At 39.9% G+C, this 24,275-nt stretch overlaps 1 protein-coding gene across 1 annotated transcript in view; it reads left to right on the top strand.

Annotated features, from left to right (window-relative positions):
- LOC133491703 (ryanodine receptor 1-like) overlaps positions 1–24,275 on the top strand; it is a 45,560-nt gene that overhangs the window by 18,987 nt on the left and 2,298 nt on the right. The window contains 47 exon segments of the mRNA XM_061803208.1: positions 49–212; positions 313–391; positions 620–709; positions 786–926; positions 1,011–1,088; positions 1,173–1,248; positions 1,340–1,463; positions 1,790–1,905; positions 2,000–2,067; positions 2,162–2,283; positions 2,427–2,476; positions 2,549–2,609; positions 2,694–2,820; positions 3,157–3,268; positions 3,353–3,434; positions 3,510–3,640; positions 3,743–4,063; positions 4,255–4,495; positions 4,854–4,941; positions 5,017–5,109; positions 5,513–5,527; positions 8,390–8,560; positions 8,645–8,704; positions 8,791–8,925; positions 9,012–9,124; positions 9,854–9,950; positions 10,034–10,143; positions 10,221–10,272; positions 10,354–10,428; positions 13,316–13,415; positions 13,503–13,582; positions 13,660–13,736; positions 13,828–13,901; positions 16,538–16,618; positions 16,706–16,794; positions 16,886–17,014; positions 17,105–17,209; positions 20,077–20,158; positions 20,242–21,557; positions 21,645–21,727; positions 22,055–22,214; positions 22,665–22,751; positions 22,897–23,166; positions 23,259–23,389; positions 23,508–23,550; positions 23,625–23,758; positions 23,838–23,898. Of these exon segments, the coding sequence (XP_061659192.1) occupies positions 49–212; positions 313–391; positions 620–709; positions 786–926; positions 1,011–1,088; positions 1,173–1,248; positions 1,340–1,463; positions 1,790–1,905; positions 2,000–2,067; positions 2,162–2,283; positions 2,427–2,476; positions 2,549–2,609; positions 2,694–2,820; positions 3,157–3,268; positions 3,353–3,434; positions 3,510–3,640; positions 3,743–4,063; positions 4,255–4,495; positions 4,854–4,941; positions 5,017–5,109; positions 5,513–5,527; positions 8,390–8,560; positions 8,645–8,704; positions 8,791–8,925; positions 9,012–9,124; positions 9,854–9,950; positions 10,034–10,143; positions 10,221–10,272; positions 10,354–10,428; positions 13,316–13,415; positions 13,503–13,582; positions 13,660–13,736; positions 13,828–13,901; positions 16,538–16,618; positions 16,706–16,794; positions 16,886–17,014; positions 17,105–17,209; positions 20,077–20,158; positions 20,242–21,557; positions 21,645–21,727; positions 22,055–22,214; positions 22,665–22,751; positions 22,897–23,166; positions 23,259–23,389; positions 23,508–23,550; positions 23,625–23,758; positions 23,838–23,898 (6,294 nt within the window).

The raw sequence follows: 24,275 nt of genomic DNA, 5'->3' as shown, positions 1-24,275 counted from the left end.
CAAATTGCAATGTGTTTGAGTACAATAACATCTTATTGTAATTTCTAGAAATTTGATGCAGAGATTTTCAAAATCTCAATGCCATGCATCTGTGCAATTGCTGGTGCCATTCCCCCGGATTATGTAGATGCCAGCTATTCTTCTAAGACTGAAAAGAAGGCATCAGTTGATGCGGAGGGAAACTTTGATCCTAAACCAGTAGAGACCACAAAGTGAGATGATTGCTGTTATATTTTTCACATTACCCCTTAAAATAATCTCTTTCAAATTTCAAATTTAACTTAACCTCAATTTGTTGACTCTCTCAAACAGCACAATTATCCCTGAAAGACTGGATGCCTTCATCAACAAATATGCAGAATATACACATGATAAATGGGCTTTTGAAAAGGTAAGACTTTTTTTCCATAATAAAAGCACTATAGTGGTTCACAAAGTAGGGAGGTTTAGGGTTTTAATCTGGACCCAACCCTCCTGTGTGGAGGGCTGGATGGAAGGGATGGATAGTTTACAAAGTATTTTGAACGCTTCCATCTGTCCTCTCAACCAACAGTTGTTTTTGAGAATTCAAAAACATTATTGTTTAAGTTGAGTGAAATGTTTTGTTCCATTGTTATAGATCCAGAATAACTGGTCCTATGGTGAGGTTCTGGATGAAAATGCCAAAACCCACCCTATGCTTAGACCCTACAAAACATTCTCAGAGAAGGTAAGTGAATGAAATGTGCATTTGCATAACATTTTCATATCTCTACCTCTCACAATAAAGCCTCCATGGCTTTCAGGACAAGGAGATCTACCGCTGGCCCATCAAAGAATCAGTCAAAGCGATGCTTGCTTGGGAGTGGACAGTCGACAAAGCGAGAGAGGAGGAAGAGTCTGAGAAGAAAAAGGCAGCGTCACGAAAAATCTCGCAGACAGCTCAGGTGCACAGCAGTAGAATACAACATCATCGCACTTTTGCTTTGTATTTATATATTGCTTTTACGTGAAAATAATCCCCTTCCAAGGCAACCTACGACCCAAGTCATGGTTACAGTCCACAGCCCATAGACATCACCCACATGGCTCTCTCAAGAGACCTACAGGTATAAACAAACATCATTTTAGCTTCAGATCAATCTATAATCCACCCAAGTGGTTAATTAACTAATGCAGTTTCTTCTGTTCAGTCTATGGCTGAGCAGCTGGCGGAAAATTACCATAACACTTGGGGCCGAAAGAAAAAAATGGAACTACAAGCTAAAGGTAAGACGTTCCCCAATGAACAGTGTGAGAGAGTGACTACTGTATTTTTAATATCCTTAAAAGGCATTTTGTTTGTTTGTTTGTTTGGAAGGAGGTGGAACACATCCTCTTCTAGTGCCATACGACACGCTGACAGCCAAAGAAAAAGCTCGAGACCGAGAGAAGGCCTATGAGCTACTAAAGTTCCTACAGCTGAATGGATATGCTGTCACAAGGTAAGAAAACAAGCATGTAGATTTGATACAATCTATATTATGAAAGATTATTTTGTGTTGCCCTTGCAGAACATATCCTCAGATAACCTACCTATTCCTATTCAGACGACACAAATATGATTAGAGCACTGGAGATTACCTTTAGGCTGGTCACATGGGGAGCAATACAGGCTTGCATGCTTATGTAATCCTTGTTATAGTGATTGAAAAGGTCAAACTACCAAAGTAATAATTTCCACAGAACAATGATTTTTTTTTGGTTTTTTTTTTGTTGCCTGTGGACATCCTGCTGTTGAGAAAATGAAATTGAATGCATTTCTCTTCAGGGGCCTAAAAGATATGGAATCAGACATTTCCTCCATTGAAAAAAGATTTGCCTACGGCTTCCTGCAGAAACTGTTGAAGTGGATGGAAATTGCCCAGGAGTTTATTGCTCATCTTGGTACTCTGCAGAATAAAAATCAAGAAAAACATTATGCAACATAAATAAACTGCATATAAGACAAATGCTTTAATCATGTTTTTGTGATTTCCAGAGGCAGTTGTAAGCAGCGGACGAGTGGAAAAGTCTCCCCATGAACAGGAAATCAAGTTCTTTGCAAAGGTATGACTAATCTTAAAAATATACAATAAACATACATTTAAAAACCTTTTTTGTCTTGATAATGTTATTAAAAATATGAGATTCACTCTTTCAGATCCTAATGCCTCTGATAAACCAGTACTTCAAAAACCACTGCCTCTACTTCTTGTCCACGCCTGCAAAAGTCCTGGGTAGTGGTGGCCATTCATCCAATAAGGAGAAGGAGATGATTGCAAGGTGACGCGTCTCCTACAACAGACACCTTCCTTTCATATACTACACACGTTTACCTTCCATCAGCTTTTCCCCGTTTTTGCATTTTCCTTCCTTTTCCTTCCCTTTCATTTTGTTTCCTTCATCCCTTTCCTTGTCTTCAATAGTATCTTCTGTAAAATGTCCGCTCTGGTGAGACACAGAGTTTCTCTCTTTGGTAAGATGACACAGAAAACACAGATGCAATGAGGCCAAAGTTAAATTAATATGGAATTGTACATGCGTGCAGGTACGGACGCATCTGCCATTGTTAACTGTCTTCACATTCTGGCCCGGTCCTTGGATGCAAGGTTTAGTATACGTATATACTATTAATGCATTCAGTAGATTTTATTTCTTGTTCTTTTTGTTAACATTCTTTATTGTTGTTTTAGGACTGTTATGAAGTCTGGTCCAGAGATTGTTAAAGCAGGGTTGCGCTCATTTTTTGAGAGTGCTGCTGATGATATTGAAAAGATGGTGGAAAACCTTAAACTGGGCAAAGTCTCTAAAGGCAATCAGGTATTATGCTAAAAAACTATAAGGACACATGTTGGCATTGATTAATTAATCAGTCAAAAGGTGAGCTAGGTGTTCATTTCATTTCCAAATTCTTCAAATTCAAGTTATTCTCACTTTGGGGTTATATGCATCCATAAAGCAAGGTCCTTTAAGTCATGGTTGGACTTGTACTTTTCCATTTTAACGTCCTCTAGGTGTAATGAAAATATTTCTGAATATTTTTGTACATATATTATGTTATTTTTGAATCTGTTAGAAATGTTTTTTTGTTTTTTTTTACAAATAAGATTTATCGCTCTTCAATCTATGTTAATCTGTTTACTTTTTCTGTTATAGCAAGTCAAAGGCGTGTCCCAGAACATTAATTACACCACCATTGCCTTGCTTCCCGTCCTCACTTCTCTATTTGATCACATTGCCCAGCATCTATTTGGAGATGATGTTATGTGTGAGTTATTTTACATGAATGCTTTTTTTTTAAAACTTTCATTCTCTAATGATACATCACTGACTTGTTTTTTTTTGCACACAGTGGATGACCTGCAGATGTCATGCTATCGCATCATGTGTAGTATCTACTCCCTTGGAACCGTCAAGAACCCACACGTTGAAAGGTAGTTGAATAACTGCACGGTTTTAATGAAAAGACCTTGGAGGACGTTTCTGACACTAGATGTTTGTATTTGCAGACAGAGGCCAGCTCTTGGAGAATGTTTGGCTCACCTGGCAGCAGCTATGCCAGTGGCCTATTTGGAGCCTCACCTAAATGAATTCAACGCATTTTCTGTGTATACCACAAAAACCCCAAGAGAAAGAGCCAGTGAGTTTGGTCAGCTGTGCGCAAATTTGTTTTGAAAGCAAAAGTATAGAAATTTACTTTAAAGTATTTTTTTCCGCACACCTTCTCCCATGAATACAAAAGTACTGGGGCTCCCGAATGAAGTTCAGGAGCTATGTCCGGATATCCCAGAGCTAGATTCTCTCCTGAAGGAGATCGGCGACTTGGCAGAGTCGGGCGCTCGCTATACAGAGATGCCTCATGTGATAGAGATCACTTTGCCCATGCTGTGTAACTACCTGCCTCGCTGGTGGGAACGAGGACTCGAGAACTTCCCCGAGATGGAGGACCAGCTCTGCACTGCAGTCACATCAGAGCACCTCAATCAGTTGCTCGGCAGCATCATGAAAATTGTAGTCAACAACCTAGGAATAGACGAGGCCTCCTGGATGAAAAGGTTGGCTGGTGAGTCACTTTTTTAACTCTATTGATGTGCCAGATTGAACACTCACCCGCTTACAATGCAATAAAAATGTAGCATTGTTTTAATAACAACATTCCTGTATTTTCTTTTTTCAGTTACATAGGTGTACCAATCAAAGTGTCCCTTAAGGGTATATTTCCTTGAGATGACACCCTTTTGCTTCCGTTCTTAGTGTTTTCACAGCCCATTGTGAGCAGGGCGAAACCAGAGATGCTCAAATCCCATTTTATCCCAACAATGGAGAAGCTGAAAAAGCGCACGTCAAAGGTGGTGGCCGAGGAAGATCATCTGCGAATGGAGGGCAAATCAGAAGGTGATGAGGAAGACGGAACCATACGGGATGAGTTTGCTGTCCTCTGTCGAGACCTGTATGCTCTGTACCCGCTACTCATCCGCTATGTGGACAACAACAGGTACACATCTAAGAACTCTGTAAATTGAATACTTCCACCACAGCAAAAAGAGGGAGATACTTACCCCTTGCGTATACTGTATAGTGTGCCGTGTATATACAGCTTTACTGAGATGAATAATGATCTGAGGTATTTTCTTGGCTCATGCTAAAACCCAAAATCTTTTTTTTTTCCAGAAATGAGCAATAACATTTAATTATCTGCTAAAAAAAAAAAAAAAAAAAAAGAGCAGTAATTAAAAAGCAACTGGTTTGGTGAAGGTGAAGACCTAAGTTGCACCCTGGCTTTGTCAGAAAAGGAAAATGACAAGCATCTTTATGACTTTTGAGAAGGGTTCAAATAATTTCGTTTGTAACAGAGCCAGGTGGCTTACCTGTCCAGACCCAGACGCTGAGGAGCTCTTCCGTATGGTTGGAGAGGTCTTCATATTCTGGTCGAAATCTCATGTGAGTGCACTACACATATTTGGCCTGTCTATATGCTATAAATATATGACTTATGTTTCTCTGATGCCACTACAGAACTTCAAGCGAGAGGAGCAGAATTTTGTGGTGATGAATGAGATCAATAACATGTCATTCCTCACTGCAGACAGCAAGAGCAAAATGAGTAAGGTGAGTTATTGGTGTGCAAAGTTTGTTCACTGAAATATTTTTGGTAAAAGTGTGTAAAGTGTTTTTCTTCTATTTATCTGTCATGGGTTTAAGTCACGTTAGTGAAAAATTAAGCCCATTGTGAATGGTGGTTTAGTAGAGTATAGTATTTTCAGTCAATTTTATATTGTCATTGTAGTCAAGTGAAGCATCCTAAATACCAGGTTGAATTACACTTACAGTAGAATTATTTTTTTTATGGATAAACCTGCTGCTGCCTCTTTTTTTTTTTTTTAAATCTCTATAGGTTTTTTTTTTTTTTTTTCAAACAGGTATCTACAAGCAAAAGCAGTTATGTTAACAGTATTCTCTCTTTGACTGTCCCTTTTGTCCTCATCTGTTGGGTCGCGGCTGGGTTTTCCAGGGCGGGGACTCAGAGGTTAGACCTTGTTCCTGCACGACCGCTGTGCTGACCGCATGGGACCTCACTTGGGGGAGCTTTTCATCAACCTCCCCAGCACACTGGCACATCTGATCCACAGCGAGCCATACGATATGCACTACCATGCACATCTCTACTACATAGGCAAAAGTATTGATACACACTTTAAATGAATCTCTCAGGGGTAGTTTTGACTTCAGAGAGGCAACCGTTTTTTACTTCCTGCAGGCCCAATAACCCCTCCTGATACTTTTGTCTAAATAGTGTATAAGTATGCTTAGATGCACATATCGAGTGACATGCACATTCCATGGGGCACGGCCTGACATGTTTTAAGGTGTGAAATCTTTTCAGCGCAGTCAGCTGTGAGCACTTTTGTCAGGTGAGACTTTGTCATTGCTATAAATACGGTGCAAACAGCACTGGTTTGGTTTCATTTCAAGCCATCAATATCCAGCCAATAAAAACAATACACACAATCCTTTTTTTTTTTGTTACATATTATTCCATGAAAACTACTGCAATGAAGGATCACTGGACATCAAGGCAGACTCTCACGTATGGGACGTGCCTGGTCCTGCCAGTGTGTCGGGGGGGAGTCTGGAGGCGCTTGATGAAAGTACTCAGCTGTAGAGTTGGGCTCATGGCACTGGACTTTGCACTAAGCCCATGGTGGCAGTGGGAGCACAGTGCCATCATGCTGTCAGTTTGCTCTCTGTTGATTACAGTCGAGTTGGAGTCTTGTAGAATGCCTCGTTTCCTTTCCTAGCGGGTGGGTTGACCTGTAGCTTGTGTAATCCAGCTTTCTGTCACTAGAAGATGATGTTAGCCTTCTCTATGAGGTGCCGTTAGGGACAAAATTAAGGATTACTTCTCACACACGCACACTACTGTTATGTTCTCATGCACACTACTGAACTATTATATGAGCATGTTTCAGTATGATGTGTGAAATGATCTCTATAGTGTGTGTGAGAGCATTTCACTAGTTTATGTGAGTCGGTTGCATGTACTGTATGAGAGTATTTCATTATTGTGGAAGAGGTAATGCTGATTTATGTCCCTGATGGCCCCTCATACTTCTCTGTGCTCTTTCTTGTCTCCTCCCTGGAAATGCCATGGAGCCACATGGTTACTTTCCTTTCAATTCCTGAAGTATGCAAACCCACTAACATACCTGAACCTTAACAAGACTGAGGTCTATCCGCTTTCGGATAGCCATGTTAGGATATGCTCCAAATGGCCATGAGTTTAACCAATACATTAATTCACACTTAATGTCTAAATTATTCCCCGGGATGCTTTGCAGCCTGTTCCCATAACATTTTTGCATCAGAAAGACAAGTGAAGGCATACTACCCACGCTTATATAACACAGGGACAGGAATTAATTATCCATAAATGCATATAGACATGAAGACCTGTGTAAAAAAATTCTGACTTTGGAAAAGCAGGATTGGTTTGTTTGTTTTTACACAGTCAGAGAGGTATTAATGTATCAATACATGTATTATTAGAGCTGTATGGTACATTGTAGGACTGGACTACATTATTCTGAGACAGTTCTATTACCGGCAGCACGGTAGATTAGATGGTAAAGCGATAGCCTCATAGTTCTGAGGTCCCGGGTTCAATCCCAAACCCGCCTGTGTGGAGTTTGCATGTTCTCCCCGTGCCTGCGTGGGTTTCCTCCAGGTGCTCTGGTTTCCTCATGTGACATTAATTGGACACTCTAAATTGCCCCTAGGTGTGATTGTGAGTGCGATTGGTTGTTTGTCTCAATGTGCCCTGTGATTGGCTGGCAACCCAGCCCGTTGACAGCCGGGATAGGCTCCAGCACTCCCCGCGACCCTCGTGAGGATAAGCGGTAAAGAAAATGGATGGATGGAATTCTATTACCTTTATTAGGGACAAGAGTGCGGCAAGGTACTAGAAACACCACTGTGCAATTTCATAAGAAGAGTATGCAGTATATACAACCATAAAAATAAAGATAATGGCAAATGCTCTGTAGTTTTAAAAGTAACTTATGATTGAGCTTCATTAAAGGTCCAAACATAATTTGCAAAGATTCCTTTACTCTCTTGCGTCTTTTGCTTGTTATTCTAGTTCACAAATCTGTATGATTGTTTGACGTATCCATTTTTACTTAGCAACAGAATAACATGTGGTAAAGAAAAAAGAAAAAAAAAATATTGCTATTTAACGTATAACTCAAACTTGTGTATTTTATCCACTCACATGAATGGAAAGCATCCATAAAAAGGCCTGAGCATGAAAACAGGAAAGGAGTGCAGGAGGCAAGAACAGGGAGTAGCTCCGTCCTATTAACAGTCTGCCACTAATTCATTGATTTCATTGAGTTTTAATCCGAAACATATAATATCTTCATCTTAAATTTGTTTTGTTTCATATGCCATCATGAGTCATTTTGCTTATGATTTTAAGAATGGTTTGACATTGCATGCTCTGTCAAAACAGTTTTCCAGATTAAAACTCCTTTAAAGCCAAGTCCCTTTCACAAAGCCAGCGAGACCCTCGCATTGCCCCCACACTTTCACCACACCCTCTACTCACTGCACTATGAGATCAGAGAAATTTGTTTGTTCCTCCATTTTTGATTCAAATTCAGACATCCCCTTTTCCTCCACATTGTAACATGTAATCCCTTCATGGTCTCATCTCTCCAATTCAAGGGTTCTGCTGTCATTACATAAACAGTATGCTGCGCTTTGAAAGGTATTCTGCAGGAGCAATAATCACCAGGGTTGTCGGGTCAACTCTAAAGTTTTATTCCTGGCAGTGTCAATTATGGGACATTATGAGATCCTGTGAATACTTGCTTGTACATTGTGTCAGGGTGGGGGCTCAGATGCTGAGCGTACCAAGAAGAAAAAACGAGGAGACCGCTACTCAGTGCAGACTTCGCTCATTGTGGCCGCTTTGAAGAAGATGCTCCCCATTGGCCTTAACATGTGCTCCCCTGCCGACCAGGAGCTCATCAACTTGGCCAAGATTCGATACTCTTTGGTAATTCATGTGAAATGTGAATATCCTTCCAACATTGCAAAAAGAAAAAAAAAATCCCGTTTTTATTTATTTTTTTCCACACAGAGAGATACAGATGAAGAAGTTAGAGAGTTCCTGCAGAATAATCTCCAGCTGCAGGGAAAGGTCTCATCCCATACATTTTCCACTGTTTCAGGCCAGTGAAGTCCTGTGAGGTTTCTGAAATATTGGAGTTGCCGTATCATGTACAGGTTGACAATCCGTCCATGCGCTGGCAGATGGCCCTCTATAAGGAAATGGCGGGAAAGGCCGAGGACGCTGATGCACCAGAGAAAGTTGTCAAGAGAGTGCAAGAGGTTTCTGCTGTCCTCTACCACCTTGAAGTGGTGAGCAATTTCTTTCTTGCCCTAACAACCTATCTTAAGAGAGAAAAACTTTTGCTGATGTACACTTTGCTTTGTTTCTTCTATAGATGGAGCACCCATTTAAATCCAAGAAGATGGTGTGGCATAAATTGTTGTCTAAGCAGAGACGCAGGGCTGTTGTTGCATGCTTCAGGATGACGCCACTGTACAACATCCCGAGGTAAAGATAATGGCTTGACAGGATGAATGCTTACTCGCCTCAATCAGAACTCTTTAATTCAAGTAAAAATGATCCTTTCTTTAGACCTTTTTTCCCTTTTTAATATACAGTAGGCGGCACGGTGGATCAGCTGGTAAAGCGTCGGCCTCACAGTTCTGAGGACCTGAGTTCGCAATATTGTGGGTCACTTGTTATTACAGGTATCCTGGTCTAGAGTTTTAATTTTTATATATTTTTTAAAGTCTCTGACATTCTTTACTGACCGTTAGTTTTAATTAAGGTTCAACAACTTTATTTGATTATATTGGAGTACAATGTTCTTTACTTACCTGAACTTTATTTTTGACATACATTTCACCATTCATTCATTCATTTTCTGAGCCACTTATTTTCATGAGGATAGCGGGAGCTCCAGCGCCTGCCTGAACTGGTTGCCAGCCAATCGCAGGGCACATTGAGACAGACAACAGTTGCACTCACGGTCACACCTAAGGTGGTGATAATGGATGTTTTTGGGATAACCCTACACAGGCACGGAGAGAGCATGCAAAATCCACACAGGCGCAGTCCTCAGAACTGTGAACCCAACCCTCTAACCAGTTGCTCCACTGTGATGGCCATTTCACAATTCAAACATTTATATAAAAGCCAAAAGAGTGATGACAGAATAGAAAAAGACACCACGCTCCCAAATATGTGAAATTAAACATTTGTGTTTTGTCATTTCAGGCACAGAGCTTCTAACATGTTCCTTGAGGGATACAAGCGTAACTGGCTTCACACTGAGGGTTACGCATTTGAAGACAGAATGATTGATGATTTGTCTGTTAGTGTCAACTAATTTTAGTGTAGCTCTTTTTTCCCTTTTTCAGTAGATTTACTCAGCGGTCTTCTCTCTTTGTGTTGCAGAAAGCAATGGAGCAAGAAGAAGGAGACGAAGAAGAGGAGAAAGAATCAAAGCCGGATCCCCTCCACCAGCTTATTCTGCATTTCAGTCGCACTGCTCTCACAGAAAAAAGGTTTCGGCTATGAAATGTGATCAAAACGTGTCAAAACAATATAACACTTATTCTCTTATGTTGTTTTTTCATTTCAGTAAACTAGACACAGACCATCTATATATGGCATATGCAGATATTATGGCTAAAGTGAGTACTCACTGTGATGTTTGGTGACTTGACAGCTTGAGGATTTAAATGGCAACAAACCAAAGTTTCTTGTTCTTTTAGAGTTGCCATGTTGGTGAGGAAGAAGAAGGGGGAGAGGAAATAGTGGAAGAGGCTGAGGATGAGATGTCCTTTGAGGTGCGACAGTCAGAACTGGTAATGGGCGGCGAGGGGCTGGGGACCAGGAACACAGTGGAGCGGTAGCTCTCGACGCTTTGAGTGGTCTCATCATCACATCATTTCATCACCATGAGCTCTCTGTCTCTGGCCGTCCTTGTTTGTTTGTTTTGCCTCATTCATTTTGCGTTGCTTTGTTAGGAAACAGTGACAAAGCCCCAATCCAGATGTTTTCTCATTGTCAGCAGGACTATTTTACATATCAGTTTGTCTTTCTTTTGGAATTGTAAAATAACTCCGCAAAGCAAGAAAAATACAGTTATTCTATCACTTGCATTTAGTCACCTATTAAATCTGGCTTGGGTCTAATAAAATACTGTCTAAATTAATGTAAAATGTCTAACCGTACTAATGACAATTATTCATCTTAGTTTCATAGTATCAAGATAGGCTGACAGACGAGGTTAAGTGGATTCCCCTTTGTCCATGATGTTCGCAGATGATATTGTTATCTGCAGTGAAAGCAGGGAACAGGTGGAGGAACAGTTAGAAAGATGGAAGTACACATTGGAAAGGAGAGGAATGAAGATTAGCCGAAGTAAAACAGAATATATGTGCGTGAATGAGCGGGGAGGAGGAGATAGAGTGAAGCTCGAGGGAGAAAAGATAGAGAAGGTGGACGACTTCAAATAGTTGGGGTCAACAATACAGAGCAATGGAGAGTGTGGTAAGGAAGTGAAGAAACGGGCCCAAGTGGGGTGGAACAGTTGGCGGAAGGTGTCTGGTGTTCTATGTGACAGAAGAGTCTCTGCTAGGATGAAGGGCAAAGTGTATAAAACAGTGGTGAGGCCGGCCATGATGTACGTATTAGAGACGGTGGTACTGAATAAAAAACAGGAAACAGAACTGGAGGTAGCAGAAATGAAGATGCTGAGGTTCTCGCTTGGTGTGAACAGGTTGGATAGGAGTAGAAATGAGCTCATTAGAGGTACAGCCAAAATTGGATGTTTTGGAGACGAGGTTCGAGAGAGCAGACTTCGATGGTTTGGATATGTCCAGAGGCGAGAGCATGAGTATATTCGTAAAAGGGTACTGAGGATGGAGCTGCCAGGCAAAAGACCGAGAGGAAGACCAAAGAAAAGGTTGATGGATGTTGTGAGGGAGGATATGAGGACAGTGGGTGTTAGAGAGGAGGATGCACGAGATAGGATTAGATGGAAAAAGATGACACGATGTGGCGACCCCAAACGGGACAAGCCGAAAGAAAAAGAAGAAGAAGTTTCATAGTATCAGGGCAAAACCAAGGTAGCCAGTTACTCTTAGAAGACAGATCTTAGACTCGACCGGCTTCTGTCTTGTGAAGAGCTAATCTCTGTCCAACTCATTGGTACACCATACATGGACATGTGATACATTGCTCAAGGGCTCTGTTATTGCCTTCCCAATTTCCAGATCCCCCTCCATCAGCCACCATCTTTTCTTGCAGCGATAATGAACACTTAAAATGATGATAACACATTTCCAAATTTTACGGCTTATATCAGAGCACTCAGATCAGCACAAGTGAAGATATACGCCTTTTAAGAAAGATTATTGTAATTCAACACTCCTAAGAAATGTTTTTGCTGTCCCATTCTTCTCTCGCTCTTGCGTTTCTTTTTCCTCCATGGCTTCATTTAATCCCTCTCACCTTCCTAACCTCCATCTTCCTTAACTGAATGCTGCTGATCAGTGTCTTCCCCTTTCCCACTCACATAGACTACTGACAGACTACAGTGCAGAAGCGTTTAAAGAGCTAAACATTCATGCACATAGCCAAGACTTGCAATATCGGTGCACACCAAACAGTGTAGTCAGGTACACAATGGAGGCGAAAGGGCGTGTCCAGCATGACACATAGCGGGTAAAGCTCGGTTAGGCATACGTGGGTGGCGGGAGGTTGGGTTGGTTGTGGTGCGGAAGGTTGGGTGGTTTAGGATGTGGGATGCCCCACAGCGATTTGTGATGTGGCTGAAGAGAGGAATGTCTCTTCTGATTCAGAGATATTCATTCAATGGCCATTTTCTACTCATAAATGACACCCTAGTCCCGATTGGCTATTCATTACACTGTCAGAAAAGAAATACATTATTGGTATCTGTAGGAAAACAATACTTTTCACTGGGTCAGTAATCTCCAAGTGTGACAATTTTGGCTCAGGAAATGAAAAAAAAAAAAAAAAAAGCCTTAATGGGTGCTTCTTCTACCTTGAGATACACAAATAGAATCCAACAGTATCCCTATTTCTGCCAGTGTGGAAATGACATTCTTTTTTAAAATGTTGAGCTGACCTGATTATTCCAAACCAGCAAAGGCACATTTTGGATCAATGCCAAAGAAATATCTCCGACACAGAAGGATTGGAGCTCTTGTCCGCACTGTCTGGACAAAAGCTGCAAGCTTCATGGCTGCAATGTTGGGCCGTTACTGCGTCCTGTAGTCTAACGCTTGCTCCTGCCAGCAAACGTGATGAAGTAGTGTTGTGACTCCACTACTAACTACTGGTAAGTGAGATGAGCGAATGTGCATAAGAGTCTGACGAATACTATGAATAGAAAGTCACAACCCAATATTATCACATTTGGTCATAAATTATGGACTGGTTGTCACTAAACAGGTAAGTTTATGTTGCATATATAAAGTAAAGCATTAGGGGGTAGAGTGAAAAGTGTGTGAATGTGGATTTGAACAAGAATGTAAATGGATAGAATGAATATCTTATCTCTGTAGTTCATTTGGGTAATTGAAGGCCCCGCCCTGATAAATGTATGCAGTTGCATTCTGTATCTTGCTGTATCACTTCTATCCACATACATTCTGAGATTACAAGTCTACATGTAGTGCATATTCATTATGTTGCTGGCCACAGGAGAAAGAAATGGAGAAACAAAGACTTCTTTACCAGCAGTCCAGGCTTCACAATCGTGGAGCTGCAGAGATGGTCCTCCAGATGATCAGCGCATGCAAAGGTGAACCTGTTCAACCTGTTTCCTATCACACATACTGGAATAATGCTTCCCTCATAATTTTTTATGACACCATTTTTCATTTTACAGGCGAGACAGGCCCAATGGTTTCTACAACCCTCAAACTGGGTATTTCCATTCTTAATGGTGGAAATAGTGAAGTTCAACGGGTAAGCCCCTTGTTTACATGCAAAGTGTACATTGATGAAAATCAGCACTTTTTTTCACCGTTCCCTCTTTTGACCAGAAAATGCTGGAGTATCTGAGGGATAAAAAGGACGTTGGCTTCTTTTTGAGTGTCCAAGCCTTGATGCAAACATGCAGGTCCCTTTTAAACTAATGTATTACAAGTGGGGTCCTTTCATCAGTCATTCATATGCAGAATATATGCATACATTGATTATATTGTCTGCAGTGTCCTGGATCTGAATGCTTTTGAGAGGCAGAACAAGGCAGAAGGGCTGGGCATGGTCTCCGAGGAGGGCACCAGTAAGTCTCTTTCTCGTTTTAATTCCCCCTGACCACCAACCCACCCACCATTAAGTACAGAAGGCAAAATCACCATTCTCAATATACTGTCTCATCATAATATTATTTTGAAAATGATCACAGCATACTGTGTAAGCTCCATCGTGTTGTGAGAAGAGTCAGTAGAGGGATGAATAAATGTGCAATACCCCAATATTATGTACTTTATACTCTCACTCTTTACTCTTATACATGTCTGGACACCTGCTATAGACTGTACCCAAACAAATTGCTTTTGCAAACCTAATGATGTTCAGTTTTGATTTGAACTGTCAAAGAAACTGAATGTTACTTATACAAAAGCAATGAAAGGTGTACGTGTCCATAATTGTATGATCAGTGACTGTATATAGTATGTTTCCTCATCAATGGATTCCACACTTTATTAATGTGAAAATCTTTATCAGGACAACTTCAAACGTGAAATTGAAAACAGAGCATGACTTAAATATTCAATAATCAAACTACTGTACACAAACACCACAACAAGTAGAAGTTAATTCATATAGCTTCCAAATGAGACAGAATTATGACTTTCATAACATGCTTAGTGTCATAAAAAAAAAGTAATAAAATGAAACCGCATCCATCAAGCGTCTCAGTTGAGACTCAGTCCATACGACGAACGAGTTTGGTCTGTAAAATAATTTTACATTGCTGGCGTGTACGTCTGAGTTGTTTTTGCCCGTCGTAAACACATTTCATTATTTTTTTCGTACAGCAAAGAAAACAGGTTAAGCACATACAGAGCTTTAGTTTTAATAGTCAATACGATCCTTAATTGCCTAAAAATACCATTGAAGACATTTTTCATTTCATTTTCGTTTGATGTATTTCTGTTGGTTTTTCACATATTTAGTTGTGGTTTGCTCATAGAATTCCAAATAATACTTGAGCAACTTTATTAGGTTCAGCATGTGGCATTCAGTCCTCACCTGCAACTGACTTCTGTCATCAAATTGTTCGACTTCCTTTCAAATAAAACTGCTGCTGGATGAACTTTGCCATGGAATGTTGTTAATCTCCCCTTCCTCATCTCTCAGTCCTCAAAACTTTTCAACACACTGATCCTTTCTCCCTATCCCCACATTCACTGCCACCTCTCCCCCATCCATCCTTTCATTTTCCTCAGAGTTGAGCCCAGATTGGGGTAAATCATGATCCGTCCATCTGCTTTCCTGTCCCCTCTCTTTTATTTCCCCTCCTCTCCCTAACGCTATGCATCCCCACTCAGAGATGATTAAATGGATGTCACTCATGTTTAGAGTTCACACCCTTTTTTTTTTTATCTCCATTCTAACAGGAAATAAATTAAATCTAGTTGATATTAGTGTGTAGTTGTTCTGTGGCTGACACTTAACTACATCCTAGAACCTGTTCTCATGACAATTTAGTTGTAGTCGGAGTTTGTACAAAATGTAATGCATCTTAAAAATAGTAGAAAATACACAATTTTGTTTCAGTTTCAATGACGCTACGTTTTTATCCATATATATTTATAAGTGAACATAACCAAAGCAACCCTTTTCTGGTGTATATTTGTATAAAAGTTCACATCTTAGATGTTCTTTTAATAATATCCTTCTCCAGCACATTTAAAAAATGCTTTCCTTTAACGTTCAACGAATAATGCAATAACTGTACTCTACTCTGCCATTGCTATTAAATACCACATAAGACCTAACCCAATTCAATTTTCAACATTTTATACTATTCAATAGCAAAAAGAAAAAAATGTCTGTGTCATTTCCATGGTATGTCTAACATGCTTGTGGGATGTGAGAAACACTGTTGGGCTTCACAAAATGGGAATTATGACACTTAAATCTGGAAAGCAACCATGACACGAACATCCTCACTCAACTTTTTCGACAATTTGCGACCAAATTTTTCCAAGAACTCTTTTCATCATGAATAATGATGTCACTGACACCCCTGATAACTTCACTGATACAGTCTCAGTCACTTCTCTTGTCCAAATGGCATTCTTAGTTTGACTTACATCCCAAATAAAAATAATGAAAAAAACACACCAAAACCTCAAATTATCCCATGTAATTCTCTCCTTTCACAGCAAAATCTGCATATACTTGTGTGTTTGTCTGTGTATTGTGTTTATTACATCAGTACAGCCACCACTTGGAGTACTGTAACTCTTACAGCTTCCATATTTGGTGTTATTTGCAATTCTACTGTACACTATTTCAGCAAGGGGCCAGTATGCAAGTAAAATGCTGTGTTGAGATTTACCATGCATTTTTGGTTGTGATAATCTTAACGTGGTTAATTAATCAGCACCTAGTGACGACTTCACCATTGTATGATAAGGGGTTATCATTTTCTTCTCCTTGTACACTTGCTCTTTATATGTACTGTATGTTCTTTAGCCATTTTGTATGGATGTTTGTGTGTGAATGTGATGCTGCTGGCACTTGGATGTTTCTCCACACCCGGCTGTACACTTTAGGCCAGATAAGTGAACCAGGTGGAATATTAATGCATTTTAAAATAAAGGTGACTTGACAAAATGTCTCATTCAGCTCACGTCTATGTAGTGTGTCAGGTCACTGTCATTTTCAAACTTTCCATTGATTTAGATGAGAAGGTCATGGCAGACGACGAGTTCACCTGCGACCTCTTCCGCTTCTTGCAGCTGTTGTGCGAGGGTCACAATAACGGTGAGAGCGCAGAATATTTATTAACGGAGTAAAGGTGCATTGCAGCACTGTGAGGTGTTTCTAAAATAATCTCTGTCCTGTTTTCAGACTTTCAGAACTACTTAAGGACGCAGATAGGAAGCACAACAACTATTAACATCATCATCTGTACAGTCGATTACCTCCTCAGATTGCAGGTCTCAAAATACAGTCATTCATATTTAACTTGTATATAAAATCTGAATATTCCACCACATGTCATGATTATGCTTTCTTTTCTCTGTAAAGGAATCCATCAGTGACTTCTACTGGTATTACTCTGGTAAAGATATAATTGATGAGCCAGGGAAAAAGAATTTCTCCAAAGCAATGACAGTTGCGAAACAAATTTTTAACAGTCTGACGGAATATATTCAGGTAACACATCTTTTTTTTCCAAAACAAAAAAAAAAAAAGTACCATTTGCATTTTCTGCTCCTGCTGTGTGTAAAGTGAGTCTCTCCTCAGGGCCCATGCACAGGTAACCAACAGTCTCTGGCCCACAGCAGGCTGTGGGATGCTATTGTGGGCTTCCTCCACGTCTTTGCTCACATGATGATGAAGCTGGCTCAGGTATGCACTTCTTGTTTAAATCTCATTAAGTATCATGAATGATCCTTGCTACCTTTATGAACTACTTGCTCTATACTTAGTACAAGCGTTTTTTTTTTTTGAGGGGGGTCAGAAAAGTCAGTATTTTTGATGCCGCTCTCTGCCATAGTACAGTAAATGGGGGATGTACTTTTTTGTGAATAATGTTTTCTCATTTCGACTTTTTGTAAGTGTCATGAAGCTTTACTGTATGTAGAGTGGATATTTTTTTAAAAGTCTACACACCCCTGTTCAAAATATGAGACCAATATAAATCCTTTCAAAGCTTTTCCACAGAAATAACGTGGTTGAATGAGTGCACCTTTTCCAAATTTCAGTCAGTATTAACACAAAGCCTTGAGGCAAATGCTAAGAAATAAAAAGTTGTCAGGAAAAGTCTACTTTATCAGAGGAACTTTATTCAAAGGTGAATCAGACACTATTGGTGGCAAGTGTGTGCTGATTAACATACTGTATAACATGACTTTGAATATAATTTGTTAACTATGAGCAAAGCCATATCCTAATGTGTGTGTGTGTGTGTGGTGTGTGTGTGTGTGTGTGTCTACAAACATACATGTATACAAACATAAACACATCTAAATTAAATCTATTTATCTCAATTAAATCTAGGTTGATGAAACACACACATATATATATAGTATTTTTGTATGTATGTATAAAACTGTGTGCATGTGTGTGAGCCTGCGCGTGTGTGGGTATGTGTGTGATTTTCAGTTGAGTTGCACGGGTTATAGGTCACATTAATAGTGGAAAACAATTTTAAATGATTTTTCTTCATTTCGTTTTTTTTTTTTTTTTTACCTCACAAAAACCTGGCACTTGAACAGGGGTGTGTAGACTTTTTGGATCTACTGGAACAGTCATGGTTGGTGTGTGCTGCTAGTGGATGTTTGCTAGGGTAGAGATTACTTGGGACATACCATGACTGAGTAGAAAACATGCTTGCAAATACATGCTCGATGTATGACTGAACATATAAATCAATCGACAATATATGCACATTACAAAATTAATAAAATCAATGATGGCTGGATTCCATTTAACTGCTTCAGTGTCAGCATCTTGTTGTGCATGCAGCTCACTGTCACACTCTCATGCTTGTCATGGGTCACTTGAATATAACTCAGCCATTATTGATATTATTAAACATGTTTTATCTGTTATCCTAATCTAAAATATTCAGATATATTAACGTGTTTATTAAAAAAAAAAGAAAACAGCATTTTCCATTATATTGCTGTGTCTGTCTTTCAGAACTTTTAATTTAATATTGACTACAATTAAAGATATGCACAAGTTAAAGAAGTTAAAATAAAGATCAAACAAGTAAATTTTTTACTCTCCAAATTTGAGCTATTTGAATAAAAACAAGAGGGGCACCTTTTTTATTTTCCGGTAAATTGCACATAAATCTGACAAACATTTTCTGAGACTATCCATGTCATTCGGATTTGATCTATGTCTTTTCCAATTATAGTTTTTGACGTGCTGTGTCGCATCAGTGACCATTTTCGACATGTTTTCCAAACTTTAAATTGAATCTGTAATTACAATAACAGCGATAATGTTAGCAATTAAACCTGTAACTGAACTGTTAACCTAATACCATTCATTCATATATTTTAAAAACATATTTCAGGCATTTTTTTGTTCATGCACAAGAATGTTCTAAATGTTTATAGAAAGTATTTCATTGATTATTTTAAACTGTCTTCCACATGTTCAATGAAGGGTAAAGTATGTATCCACTTTATTTATCTGTTGATGTGATCATGTGTTTGTTATTTATTCAACATTGGTTTCACCTCTCAGGCTGTTTTTTTCACACCTGCTTGAAAAAAAAGGAATATGCTTCATTATGGAATTTTAAACTTTGTTTAAATGATCTCCTTAAGACTGAGCTTGTTCACACAATGGCACACAAGTCTTTACACTGCAAATTGTCACGAGGGTGTGGTTTTTATTGCTAAAATGTTCTCAAGAGCATAAAATACAAGAATGAAGTCCCAGTGATTCATTTTGTCAAGCAGCATTCACCTATAATATGTATCTTTTTTTTTAAGAACAAACCACAGAATACTTAATGGTTGAAAATTTGTCATAATTGAGGAAAATAATTGCATATTACATTTTTGGGCAAAACTATCATTTTATATATATATAGTTTTACAAGATTTATAATACAAAAACCTTTATAATTATAATAGCATTCTACAACTTAAAGAAAGAAAAAAACAGAAACTCCCCTTATAGTTTTCTTAAATTCTAAGAACAAATAGAAGAAAATTTCTCTCCATGCATAAACATTTGAATAAGGCAAATTTTTACACAATACATTGGAAATCAAAAATACTTTTCACTGAACAATTTAGGACAAAAAAGCAGGTGACTACAAAACTTTCTGAGAAAGTGACTGACTTTTAACCACCACTGTTCCAGTGTACATTGTAATATACTTTAATATTCTAGAGTGGGAATATACATTTTGATAAGACTTTTGCTCTGCCCATGTTCAACATTTAACATGGTTTCCAGTTATGTTGCAATTTGACTTCACTAATTATTAACCTGGTGGAAAATGCTCTTAATGTAGATTGTGATCTTTTGGCATCTTCTTTGCAACTAACACCACTTGAATGCAGCAAATGTTTGTCTACTTGTCAGTAATGGGGCACTTCTATTATCAGATAATTTTCTCCAATAACTTTTGAGAGTTTATACTTGTGTTTTCCACTTTCCTCTTCCCAGTGGCTGCATCTATTTCAGTTATTTGGAATTCCTAATATGTTAAAAAGTGACATATTGATTATTTCCAATCTTGGCAGGATTCAAGCCAAATTGGTCTCCTGAAGGAGCTTCTGGACCTTCAGAAAGACATGGTGGTCATGTTGCTCTCACTGTTAGAGGGTAATCTGTGCCCTTTTTTTAAAAAAAAAAAAAACAGTCTTGTCAAATATGTATTTGTAAAACTGTTGTGTCGTATCATTCAGGAAATGTGGTGAATGGCACCATCGCCCGTCAGATGGTGGACATGTTGGTGGAGTCATCCAGCAACGTGGAGATGATCCTAAAATTCTTTGACATGTTCCTCAAACTGAAAGACATCGTCACATCCGATGCCTTCCGAGATTACATCACAGACCCTCGAGGACTTATCTCCAAGAAGGACTTCCAGAAGGCCATGGACAGCCAGAAGCAGTACACCCCTTCAGAGATCCAGTTCCTTTTGTCTTGCTCGGAGGCAGATGAAAATGATATGATCAACTACGAGGAGTATGCCAGTCGCTTCCAGGAGCCTGCTAAGGACATCGGCTTCAACATCGCCGTGCTGCTAACCAACCTGTCTGAGCACGTCCCTCACGATACCCGACTGCAGAACTTCTTGGAACAAGCGGAGAGCGTACTCAATTACTTCCGCCCCTTCCTGGGCCGTATTGAGATTATGGGTGCCAGTCGGAAGATTGAGCGCATCTACTTTGAGATCAGCGAGGTCAACCGCAGACAATGGGAAATGCCTCAGGTCCGAGAGTCCAAGCGGCAGTTCATCTTTGATGTGGTCAACGAGGGCGGCGAGTCCGAGAAGATGGAGATGTTTGTCAACTTCTGTGAGGACACCATCTTTGAGATGAATATTGCCTCACAAATTTCCGAGCAGGAAGAGGAAAAGGGCGATGAGGATGATGACGTAGAAGAAGCCGTGACTGAGGGAGGACCAGGAGCAGCTATCGGAGCAGGAGAAGAGGACACTAATGGGGAGGAGGGCCCACCCGAGTCCAGCTCGGCCTTTGCAGATTTCATAAACAGTATACTGAACTTCTTCAGCATTTTCACCTTCCGAAATCTGCGCCGGCAATATCGGCGAGTGAGGAAGATGACCTTGAAAGAGATTGTTGTTGCCCTGTCCACCTTCTTCTGGACCATCCTGATGAGCATCCTGCACTTCTTCTACAACGTGTGCAAAGGGTTCTTTATGATAATCTGGCATGCCCTGTTTGGAGGCGGCTTAGTGGAGGGAGCTAAAAATATCACCGTGACAGAGATTTTGGCGAGCATGCCGGATCCAACGCAGGATGACGTGCACGGCGATGGACCGGGGGAACCTGGGATGGGAGAGGAGCTAGACACAGGTGGGGTCACAGACACTGGAGAGACTGGAAGTGGGGAAGAAGAGGAGGAGGATACCCAGGAGAAGGAAGGTGGGAGGGTACCTGGTATCGATGCCCCTGGTGGACTTGGTGACATGGGGGTCGAGGCTCCGGTTGAGCCGCCAACCCCTGAAGGGACACCTATAACAAAGAGGAAAATGGTAGGTGTCTTCCCTATCGGTGAAGTCTTGTAAATGTAAGTACTGCAAATGTTTGTGACTACTTTGCGGGGTTTTATCCTATAACAGCAGCCAGAAGAGGAAGCTGGGGTGCAGAAGCCTCCGGAACCAGTACCTGCTGAAGAAACGCCCCCAGAACCTGAAAAAGCCGAGTACAACACTATATTTGATTGTCGCCTTGCCCATGTAGCATATCTTAAACCCTCACCAAAAAAAAAAAAAAATACACATTATTATTATTATCACATTAAGTACTGTTCATAGGTTGCCAACCTTGACCGAAAGACAATAATCCTAAGAAGGACTAATGTCAAATTGGACATTATCTTACACACCAATCTCATATATGCAACAAAAAGTGTTTTTGTTCATTAATATTCATGTATTATTCAATAACAAAATACAGCAAAACCCCACAGTATTAAAAGTAGACCAATAAAAACATGCACTGTAATAGACCAAATATTCTGTGTTTTCAGTGTTGAAAATGGTGAGAAAACAGAGAAAGAATCTGAGAGTCAAGCTCGAGCAGATGCCGATGAACTGAAAAAATCTGCAGTGAAGAAAGAAAAGAAGCCCAAGAAGGGAGGAGGATTCCAAATGTGGACCGAGCTGGAAACACAGAGAAATAAATTCATGGTGAAATATTTTGTATTTTCCCACATCATTGCTATTACCCCAATCTCACACATCTTTGTTATTTTACTGTAATGTTAAGAAATATTTTTGGCAGCACGGTGCCGAGTGGTTAGCACATTTACCTGACAGTTTTGAGGTCCTTTGTTTGACTCTCGGGTCCGGCCGTCCTGTGCTGCATTTTCATTATTTTTTCTGTACTCGAATGGGTTTTCTCCAATAACTCAATTTTCCTCTCTCATCCACAAAACGTGCATGTTAAGATAAAAGAAAAAATTCCATAGGTTTGTATGTTCTGTAAGTCGTTTGTTTGTGTCCTGTGGTTGACTGGTGACCAGTCCAGGGTGTACCACGGCTTTCTCCCAGTATTTGCAGGGATGAGCTTCATCTTCACCTGCCAAATGGCATAGATAATAGATGGATGGATGGTTAATATTTTCTTCTCATTTATAGAACTACCTTTCCAGAAACTTCTACAACTTGCGATTTCTGGCGCTGTTCCTCGCTTTTGCACTGAACTTCATTTTACTCTTCTACAAGGTGAGGAGCTCATATTGTATTTGAACATTAATGTGTTGTGTTTTTTAAAACTATTAGGCACAGCAAAACCAATCTAAAAACAACCAAAAGAAGAGTATTATCAGAAAACCTGGACTGCATTATGAGAGGTGTTTCTTTGATACAGGTGTCTGACAGCCCGCCTGAGGGTGAAGACATGGAAGGTTCCGGGCTGGCGGAGGGAAGCGGTTTCTTCGGGGGGTCTGGTCTATTTGAGGGTTCTGGAGATGAGGCTGAGGGTTCTGGAATGAGTGACGGGGATGAGGATGAGGAAGATGTGCCACTGTATTTCTACTTAGAAGAGAGCACCGGTTACATGCAGCCCACGCTGTCCTTCCTAGCCATCCTGCACACTGTCATCTCCTTCATTTGCATCATTGGCTACAACTGCCTCAAAGTAGGCACAACTTTACTGTTATCGTCAATGTGACGCAATGGAACTGTCCCATACCGGAATATTTACCCGTTTTTTTTTTTTTTTTAAATCAGATTCCACTGGTGATCTTCAAACGGGAGAAAGAACTTGCAAGAAAGCTGGAGTTTGACGGCCTCTACATTACAGAGCAGCCGGAAGACGAAGATATCAAGGGCCAGTGGGATCGACTAGTCCTAAATACGCCGTATGTGGAAGTTGTTTATCAGCAGAAACACATACACATACATACACATAAATATACAATGCATCTATAGTATATCTAAATGACTTCAATCAGTCAAGTTCCTTTTTCCCTCCTACAGTTCTTTCCCGAATAACTACTGGGATAAGTTTGTCAAACGGAAGGTCAGTTGATTTGCTTTTTATTTTTGTTTTTTTCAATTGAAAGTGTCTTGCTCAGATCCCAAATCTGCATCCAGGTTTTAGATAAATACGGAGACATTTATGGCCGAGAAAGAATCGCCGAATTGCTGGGTGTCGACTTGGCGTCCTTGGATGTGAGTCAGCAGCACGAAAAGAAACAAGAGGAATCAGACAACGCAACATTTGCATGGTATGGAAAAAGTCAAATAAGATACTACCAAGACTCAAAACAGTCATGAAATGTGCTCTGAATGTGTCTTTTTTTTCAGGGCTACTGCCATAGACATCAAGTACCAGATATGGAAGTTTGGAGTTGTATTCACCGATGGTGTAAGCACAATAAATTTGTATTACTTCACTGTAGTCCACAAAAGTTATCTTTTTGTTCTACAACTCACCACAGCACACATTTATTAATATACCTCACCTAAGAACCAAATGTTCTACCTTTACAAATGTAATCATGTTCAGATGCAGTTTTGAATGTTTTTGGAACTTTGCACACAATCACAATAATAACGTTATTTTTTTCATCCGTCCATCCATCAATATGTGAAGTAGCTACTGGATTGTTATACAAATACTTTTTCAGTATTCAGTTTTCAAGTTGCGCAAGCTCAATACGTTTTCGGATCTTCGTTGCCTTGAGCAAAACTGCTCGTGCATTAAAGCTCCAGAGTTGAATTCCATCTTTGTAACCTAAAGGC

Source organism: Syngnathoides biaculeatus, chromosome 18 (assembly GCF_019802595.1).
Source record: "Syngnathoides biaculeatus isolate LvHL_M chromosome 18, ASM1980259v1, whole genome shotgun sequence".
In the NCBI taxonomy this organism is placed as follows: domain Eukaryota; kingdom Metazoa; phylum Chordata; class Actinopteri; order Syngnathiformes; family Syngnathidae; genus Syngnathoides; species Syngnathoides biaculeatus.
Note: the sequence above shows the minus strand (reverse complement) of the source record. Positions and strands in the feature narration are given on the sequence as shown.